The 9,144-nt window shown below is 43.7% G+C and overlaps 3 protein-coding genes across 3 annotated transcripts; 2 read left to right on the forward strand and 1 right to left on the reverse strand.

The window, feature by feature from the left end:
* Nucleotides 1-554: 554 nt before the first annotated feature.
* Nucleotides 555-3,071, forward strand: CCR75_004429 (uncharacterized protein; the record flags this gene model as incomplete). The annotated part of the gene is made up of 1 exon (XM_067962515.1): nucleotides 555-3,071. The coding sequence occupies one exon, from the start codon at nucleotides 555-557 to the stop codon at nucleotides 3,069-3,071; it is 2,517 nt and encodes an 838-aa protein (XP_067820994.1).
* On the reverse strand, nucleotides 2,320-6,713 carry CCR75_004427 (uncharacterized protein). Its single transcript, XM_067962513.1, has 6 exons — nucleotides 6,686-6,713; nucleotides 6,535-6,626; nucleotides 6,027-6,477; nucleotides 5,745-5,947; nucleotides 5,286-5,675; nucleotides 2,320-5,222 (listed from the first exon to the last, which is right to left on the reverse strand). Exons 3-6 carry the CDS (start codon nucleotides 6,124-6,126, stop codon nucleotides 4,593-4,595), a joined length of 1,323 nt encoding a protein of 440 aa, XP_067820998.1. The 5' UTR covers nucleotides 6,127-6,477; nucleotides 6,535-6,626; nucleotides 6,686-6,713; the 3' UTR covers nucleotides 2,320-4,592.
* CCR75_004428 (uncharacterized protein) lies at nucleotides 3,218-4,517 on the forward strand (the record flags this gene model as incomplete). Its single annotated transcript, XM_067962514.1, has 3 exons — nucleotides 3,218-4,133; nucleotides 4,190-4,248; nucleotides 4,317-4,517. 3 exons carry the CDS (start codon nucleotides 3,218-3,220, stop codon nucleotides 4,515-4,517), a joined length of 1,176 nt encoding a protein of 391 aa, XP_067820995.1.
* Nucleotides 6,714-9,144: the final 2,431 nt, after the last annotated feature.

Consider the following 9,144-nt stretch of genomic DNA (forward strand, 5'->3'; position numbering starts at 1 on the left):
CTCCAAATATTATCTACCTTTTAGATAATATATTAAACAACAACCTTTAAGTATTAATTTCATGTAACGATACACCGTTACACTATACCTATTTATGGATAAGAATTCAGGATATTACTATATAAAGTAATATCCTCCAAATATTATCTACCTTTTAGATAATATATTAATTAACAACCTTTAAGTGTTGATCTCATGTAACGATACACCCCGTTACAATTGGGCCATTGATAGTTGGAAGCGTATGAAAAGAGTCTACGTTAGTAACCACCACATATATAAAAGTCATGTAAAATTCCTAGAGATATTCTAAATTTGCAAATGCAAGTCTAGCTTTGCATCAAACGCTTCCTCCTCACATGATACACCTTTCTTTAAATGATACCATACCTTCAGCTTATTCTGCTCGCACGAATAAAAAGAAGTTGTCAGAACTAGCAAAAAAGGATATTCCGACTTATCAAATCTATTGGTAGCGACATAATCCTCGTGTTAAATATTCCAATTAAGGCACACCATGGATTGTCTCATACCCTTCACTCACGTTTGCTCCCATGCTAAAGCCGATGGGAAAAAAGCACCGGTTGGACGAATGGCGCGGCGCTCCTGCAGCTTGTGGGCCAAAGCTCCCAACGCATCTAAATCCTCTTCTTGCTCCTAACAAAATAGCTCTTCGACTGCAACTTCGCTATCAGAAATACCAGGAAAAAGCGCGCATGCTCCTCAAAAAGACGAACACGAGCCAGCAGCACCACGAGCCTGCGTCTGGCCGGTTCGTTGCTACTTCAAGTATAGCACTTGCAGTAGCTGTCCAGCCAAGAATTGTATCAAAATTTACGAGCGCATCAATGCATCGACAATGCGATTACGTGGACAAATGGTCTACCGAGATGGATTGGACGAGGCTACAAGTGGAAGAGTTCGACACAATTTCAGACATCGACAGTGATGCAATAGCCACACATCAGCATATTTTCGTTAATGTAATGGAATCGTCGTGGCTGCTTTCATCAATTGAGCAACGTTGTGCTGAAAACACTACGAGCACGTATAAGACGCCAAGGACCAAAAGGTCACGACCAAGCTTGGTACGGCAATTCATTGACGTGAAATTGGCAGTATTGGATTTGCTCTTTATTAGTCGCTCTGGCGTGAGTGTCAACTTATACGGGAACACACCATCGTCTGTAAAGACTCACTACACCAATCTCCTGACTCGAGTCAAGACGTTAAATTCCCACGAGCTAAAGCAAGTGACGTGTATATTTGAAAGCTTAAAATCCGACATGGTCATGCCTGCTGTACGGTGTCTTGGCTGGCTGCTTACAAAGACCTGGCGTCTTTTATTTGATGGACTTCACGTGGATATTGCGTCGCTACAGCATGTGTGGCATGTGTTTAAAGCAACTAAAGGACACGTGAGTGTCGTCTTTGCACCGACGCACAAGAGCCATTTAGACTACTTGATCATTAGCTACTTGTGTTTTGCCTACGGCATTCCATTGCCTCGTATTGCTGCTGGAAATAATCTCGATCTTCCACTTGTGGGTTCGTTTTTGCGAGCAAATGGCAGTTTCTTTATCCGTCGATCGTTTCGATCCGATCCTTTGTATAAACACGTACTAGAACACTATGTTCACGAATTGCTAGACGATGGAAATCCAGTGGAAGTATTTATTGAAGGTGGTCGCTCTCGTCATGGACGAGTGGGAAAACCTCGCTTAGGGTTTTTGTCAATGTTTTTAAGTTTCGTGAAAGGATCATCGAACGATCAAATGGAGAACGAAAAGAAGGACAAAAAGACAGTCTTGATCGTCCCGATATCATTAGATTACGACAAAGTGTATGAAGTTGATGGGTATGCAAACCAATTGCTTGGAAAGCCAAAGACAAAGGAAAGCCTTGCAGTCTTGTGTCGTTCTGTGTATGACCTCTTTTTCTTACGTCTTGGCCACACATATGTGCGCTTTGGGGAGCCAGTAGCGCTAACAGAGACGTCGATGCTTGACGATTCCTCAGACCTCGTGGCTGAAAGGATGCAAGGTTCTGGCACTATCACGTCCACTTCGATGGTCTCGGCATTACTCATGTGGAAGCGTGCGTACGTGACCAAAGGCATGATAGAGACACGGACACGATGGCTAAGAAACGAGCTTAAAAAGCGTGGAGCGACAGTAGCTCCAATGAAAGGCAATGAAATTGCCACTCACGCCATGGACATGTTAAAGATTGAGATCAAATCGAATGGAATTATTAATTCCTTTTTGCAATATCCCGTTCGCGCTTTGGAAGTGGGGTTCTATCGAAATCATTTGCTTTATCTTTTCTTACCAGAAATGGCGGTAATAGGTGCTTTGGATGGTGTCTTGCGCTTAAAAGGCAACGAAAGATACGTGATGTTGAAAACGATTGAGATTTCGAAGGTGAAGGAACAAGCACGGAAGATCTGGTGCTTTCTACGTCACATTTGTCGTCATCGGAAGATTGATATTGATGAATATGTGAACACTTTTCTTGCTCAAAGGGCCGAGTGTGATACAGATAACTTGTTACACACGGTTACAGTCCATGTAAAGCAGTGGCAATCCGCTAAAGTTGTGAGTTTTGTGTTGTCGCTCCATTGGTCATTTATGGACACGTTGTGGCTCACAACGCAAGGACTTTGGAGTCTTTTTGACTCGAAGGACAAAAGGCGTAGTCAACACGAAGTTGTTCGTCAGGTGCAGAATTTAGCCAAGGAATTGGTCTTGCGTCAGCAACTTTTTCATACTGAATCGCTCTGTAGCGAGAGCATGATCCAGTCTCTTGATTTTTTAATTGAAAGCAAAGTATTGCAACAGGAGCCGTCAAAAGATGGCAAGTCACGTGTCTTGCATATTCTTATTGACGAGTGTGGTCTTGAGAATCTCACGCTTGAGGTAAATGCACGTCGAAAACCGCATACGTTCTTATGGCGTCAAGACGATTTACCAATGAACCTCACACGGAAAGAGGCCGTGAATTTGATGCAAAAAGCTCACGATTCTTGCAGTTTCTACGCAAAATGGATGGCTCCACCAGCTACAGCTTAAGCTTGTGCGTAATTTTAATTCGAGGCAACTTTTAAGCTTATAAGTAGATTTTAAGCAGACCTGCAAATAATGATAGGATGTCTACTTACCACATTAAGTTGTCGCATCCATGTCATGTATATTTAAGTAAGTAGAACAATATCACCATGTTCGTGAGCAGCTACGCAGCGATGCGACTCCGCATGAAGCCGCGGGCTTCTACCGCTCTTCGTTCCGCGTGGTTATTCTGCAAGCCTTCTTCTAGCTCGTGCGCTTCTTTCAGTTCCAGTGAAGACGACTTGCAACCTCCTGCGCACGTCCCTGTCATGCTTCAGGAAGTTATCACTGCATTGTCTCGAAACATTACAGACGTTTCCAAACCTCGATACTTTGTTGATGGCACTGCGGGATTTGGAGGACATTCCAAAGCCATTTTGCAACACTTTTCAGGCTCTAAACTGCTCTGTATCGATCGTGATCCGGAAGTACTGAGGATCGCTCAAACCAACTTGATCGATTTTCAAGACCGTGTAAGTTTTCAAACCGGATCGTACGCTAACATGGCTCAGCATTTAAAAGCTTCTTCGTTTCCGAATCAAGTGGATGGGATCGTTCTCGATTTGGGAGCGAATAGTTATCATTTTGACGCGGCAAAGCGTGGCTTTAGTGTGCTTAACGATGGCCCGTTGGACATGCGATTTGACCAGCAAGATGCCTCGCTTTCAACGGCAGCAGATGCTGTGAATACGCTCTCAGAAGTGCAGCTGACGCGAATCTTTAAAGACTATGGCGAAGAACGATTGGCCAAGGAGTTTGCAAAAGCTATTGTGAGAGAACGAGAGGAAAGAGGAAAAGTGTTTCAGACGACGAAAGATTTGCGCGAGTGCATCGAACGAATCGCAAATATGTGGAAATCGGCTGAAAAACGAAAACGAATGGGCAAACGTGCTAACAAAATGAAAAATATTCACCCGGCGACGCGTTGCTTCCAGGCCCTGCGCCTATATGTGAATGACGAGCTTTACCATGTTACAACCGGTGTCAAGCAGCTTGTAAATCATTTAGCACTTAACGGAAGACTGGGTACGTTTATGCGGTGGTTGGCATCTATGAAGCTACTTATTTTCTGGAGTGGATAGTGACAATTGCGTTTCATTCGCTGGAGGATCGGCCGATTAAGTATCTTTTTCGTGAATTGGTATGTCATGATGCTTCTATTGAGCATTCGTGCTAAAGTGACCGTGAATGATTGACTGTGCTTGACAGGATAGGAAAGGCAGAACCGATGACAATAATACGGAAGATTTCGACAGCGACAGTGAAGATGACAACATTGACATTGATCCACAAAGCGACAAGCATTTTCGTCTTAATCGTCGAAAGGCAACAAAAGCAAGCACAGAAGAAATTGCAATGAATTCGCGCTCGCGAAGTGCACGGCTACGCTGTATCGAACGCATTCTGTAACTCGATCTTCACCATAAAATTCTGTTTTTTATTTGTGGCATATTTTTACGTGATGCTGTACTTCTTCAAATTCACTCATGCATCCTTTCGCAATTGACTTGAATCTTCCACTTGATTCGTAAAGTCTTCATAATTAAAAATGCGACGCCAATCAAGAGGTCGCTGGCCACGAAGTCCAAGAAAGTCGACAATATTATTGAAAATCCCACGCGAGTAGACATGATTGAGGTTTTCATTTTTTAGAACTTCATTCGTTGTTAGAGCAGCACACATGAGGTACACGTGAAAGAAAAGCAAGTAGGCAATCCACAGAATCTGAACCACGTTAAGAAATACGATACAAAACAATATTGGATGAAAATGAATGACCGTCCAAATCCAATTAAAGAGACCCGGAAGATTCCACTGCCCATATTGCCAAAGTATCGCAATATCCACAGCAAGGGCAGGTTGAGCTCGTACAAAAGTCCAGCAAGCAACTAATTCCAAGCTGATGGACAGGACAGCAAAAAAGAGAAAGCTTAGAAATGCCGCATGATTCCGTGCACCAATGGCATTGATCACAAAGGGACAATAATGATCAAATTTTGCAATACAAGCGTTTAATTCCGCGCAGTGTTTGCCTCGTAATGGCCTCTTGTGCAAACATGTGAGACATAATTTGGTCGCGCTGGGTAGCTTGGATTCGACCAGCCAGCGAATATTCTAGTTCGAAAACGATAATTAGGGTGTTGAAAGATTGTTTATCAGACTAACACAGTCACGTACATGTAGCTTTTCGTCAAAAGACGTGTATACTTCGCCAGGATCCATCGTCACGGTTTTATACAAGGACAATCCAAGCATGAAGAAGGATATTGCTGTAATCACGCAGAAGGTAGTGCTGCAGTAGCCACTGAATCTTGGAAACGAACCTACGAGATAAAAGATCGATGCAACATTGATCCCAAACACAAAAGATGCTGCTTTTCGTTTATCGCCGTAGGAACCTCGCTGGATCACTTTAAGTAGCAGCACTGAAGCAATGATTAAAAGAGACAACGACAGCATAATAAAGAGACCACCATGGACGGTCATTATGATGAAGCATGCTAGTGGAAAGACAATCCACGGTACGAAAAACGAGAGCTTATACATGTTGTCCGCAAGAAATTGTTTCTGAAAAAAATAATTTTCATGAATGTGGCTATAGTTATAACATTAAAAAAATAACCGTTCAATACGTACCGAAACGGAAATACGTCGCGCAAAAGAATAAAGCTGCTCGTCTTCAGCTAAAAGATGATACGCCATTGATTCAGCATGACAACCAAGTCGTGCAACAGCCAACGGCGTGCGTTGTTCCTTGTTGACAATCGTCGTATCAGCTTGTACGTCAAGCAGCATTCGGACAGCCATTGCAATGTTGTTCATGGCAGCATGATGAAGTGCTAACCCGATTCGAAATCACAGTAAAAAAATTAACATGAGGATCATTTGAAAGCGAAACAAGTGTCAAGCCTTTTGTACCAGTGTTGCCTTCCGAATCTTGTGCGTTAATATTTGCCTGAAGACTCAGTAGCATTCGAAAAGAATCCAAATGGAATTGTTGAGGCTGGCAGAGCAGCATTAGCGCTGTCCTCTGACTTCCATCTAATTCGCCAGATTTGAGTATTGATAAAATTATATATCGTGCATCACCCTAATATTGGCGTTTATACCTTGAAGTCGTTGGTTGATATCGATACCCTTTGCGATCAAATACGCTGCTGTGATGGGGAACCAGCGTTGAACTGCAATTAAAAATGGCGTGAAGCCCTGTTTGTCGTTAAAAGTTGGGTCAGCTCCATGTCGCAGGAGTAATTCCACCGCATAAATCTGGTTATACGAAGCTGCGCAGAATAATGGAGTCGTATTTGTTTCTCCTCCTACGGCATCTTTTTTTAACTTCGCTCGGAGCTCTTCGGTTTCAAGCAGAAATCTACAAAATAAAATTTAATCAGGAAGTGGCCATGAGTGGACGCAATTTTAAGCTTACTCCAGCACACCCATTTTACCACTTATCGCAGCGTGATGCAGTAACGTAGCGTTTGTCGCTTCATCGTATGCATTTACGTCGAAATTAGGATCCTGTTGAAAAATTAATTGTGAATCTATGATAAATAGTAACAGAAAAAACAATAATATACTTGGTACACGAGTTCTTGCAGCTCTGAAACCATCCCTAGTTTAGCATAAATGTAGGCAGAAGGCGGCGAAAGCTCTCCGTTGCATTTGGAGCATAAAGAGCCGACTTCGGTAATGCCGCAGGAAGCGCACACTCGTCGGAGCATCTTTTGTTATTCGTATCGATTTTTACGATTTGCTAATGTATTTTATTCAAAATATTGTTATTTTAAATATTTTGTAAGACACAAAGAACGGAACGAACTCGAGATATTTGCAGAAACTCCTTTCCTACAGAGTCTCTTGTCGTACGTTGCCATCTGAAATTGCTACAGGACATCGTGTTCAACACGGGCTGAGAGTTAGATGGAAAGTTGAGAACTAAATGTGTTTTAGAGTGTGTTCCTAGCTATAGCCGTCCGTTACCTTCAATCTCCTCTGCGTCGGTTTCTTCGAACCACTCCCAATGATCGCGTCTTTCACGCAACAGTCGCATCCTTTCATGTCAACAGTCGCGCCCTTTCATCTTAGTGGTCGTCCTGATTTAACACTCCTTCCCGGGTGGATGTCCTCTTCCATTGAGCATCACAAGTCCGCGTAGTTCGCTGAGTCTCGGCGCTGGGAGGACCTTGGTCAGGATGTCCGCACGCATACTCTTGGACTCGCAGTACTGTACCTTAATTACCTTTTTCTTCTCGAGATCCTAAACAAACTTGAACCTCACGTCAATATGCTTGGCTCGACCGGACGTGTCTTCACTCTTGATCTGAGCGATCGCTGCTTGATTGTCGACGTGAAGTATTGACTCCGTTTTAATCAGCACGCCGATCTCTTTAAGTAGCTCCATGAATTCCCTGAAGCAGTTTCATGCGAGTTGCCTAAGGATAAAGGCACTCGACATGAGATCGAGCTCAAACCGGGCTTAAAGTACTGTGTCATGAAGCAGTGGCCACTGCCGCGTGAACAAGTATTTGCGATCGATAATTTTCTGACCGATCGAGTAAATGCGGGCCATGTAAGGGAGTCAACCTTTCCCACATAGCTCTCCGACCTTCTGTGCGAAAGGCCACAGGAGGGTGGCGGATAGTGCACGCATTCAATAAACTAAATGCTGCAACGGTACCGGCTCAAACGCCGATATCTAGAAAAGACGTAATCATAGATGGTTTATCTAAGAGTACCATCTTTTCGTCTATGGATCGAACGAATGGGTTATATCAGATCCTAGTGCGTGAACGGAACATCCCGTACACAGCAGTGAGCACTCCTAGTGGGATGCTCTGAGAATAGCTAGTAATGCTAAAGGGGCTTAGTAACGCCCCTGCAACATTCAACAGATGCGATACGAATCTGTTGAGACCGGCGCGAGAATTCGCACCGAGTTATTTCGACGATGTATTCGTCCTTAGCCCGGCTATGGACGGAAAGACGGACGTCGAAGTTCATAAAACTCACGTTCATCAGGTTCTTACATTAATGCGAAAGCATAAGTTGTACGTAAATCTCAAGAAGTGTATATTCGCTGCAAGCGAAGTATCACTTCTTGGGTGCATCGTTGGTAAACACGGCGTGCGCCCTGATATCGAAATGTCAAGGCAAGTACCGACTGTCCAGTTCAGTCGATGGCAAGGGACTTAGAAACTTCCTTGGATTAGCGGCGTACTTGCACAAGTACTCCCGCAATTTTGCCGAGATGACGGTCCATCTCTCTCGTCTCTTGGAAAAAGACGAGAAATGGGTAGGAACGCTGATTGTCAGCGTTCTTTTGAAGATATCAAGCAAAGCTTGATGCAACCGCCCATCTTGGCGATTACAGATCAAGACAGACCATTTCATGTGGTCTATTAAGCCAGCGATTTTGCAATCGGCTGCTGCGTTAATGCAATACGTGTACAGCACCGGCTAGTTCATTCCTAATTGAAATCGAGCTAACAGAGCTTCAAGAGAATTTGTAACGGGCTAAAGTTGCCCCGATGTTACACAGTACCCGTTAAGTACACTTGGTGTACTTAAGGGGATGGTCAATTACTACATAAAAGTAATTAGACCCAGCACTCGGGTGTGGTGCACATTTGTGACCAATACTTGTGTATGTGATGCGCATGCGTGCATTCACATTAGGAGGGATGACGGCTAGCGTCATCCGTTACGCGAGATATCTGGAAAGATATGCTCGCAATACATATTAAGTATAATCTATTGAGATGACATTTTGATTGGTAAAAGTAAGTATTTCTATTTAATTCTATTATGTATAAATCAGTCTGAAAACTTCTTTCTACTTGGTAAGTGCGCACGAGGAGACGGATTACCGCTCCCGTGACGACACTTAACCAGAGCACTTAGTGTGTTGGGTGAGGTCGCTTACGCGCCCACCACAACTACCTCACTGCCACAAGAGAAGCAGGTTAAACCGCTTCCTCGCTGTGCTAGGGTGTGTGTCTAAGTAGAGCGTGGCCGCATTACGACGTGCCCGCCTACA

The sequence above is a fragment of the Bremia lactucae genome, linkage group LG5, assembly GCF_004359215.1.
Source record: "Bremia lactucae strain SF5 linkage group LG5, whole genome shotgun sequence".
NCBI lineage: Eukaryota > Oomycota > Peronosporomycetes > Peronosporales > Peronosporaceae > Bremia > Bremia lactucae.

What these genes read in the sequence shown, in the direction of transcription:
- CCR75_004427 (XM_067962513.1), bottom strand. Translation starts at nt 6,126, where the DNA reads ATGCTGCTCTGCCAGCCTCAACAATTCCATTTGGATTCTTTTCGAATG. An exon ending in CGCGACGTATTTCCGTTTCG is followed by an intron (nt 5,676 to 5,744) that starts GTACGTATTGAA and finishes TATTTTTTTCAG; the next exon opens with AAACAATTTCTTGCGGACAA. An exon ending in CTTTTGACGAAAAGCTACAT is followed by an intron (nt 5,223 to 5,285) that starts GTACGTGACTGT and finishes TTTTCGAACTAG; the next exon opens with AATATTCGCTGGCTGGTCGA.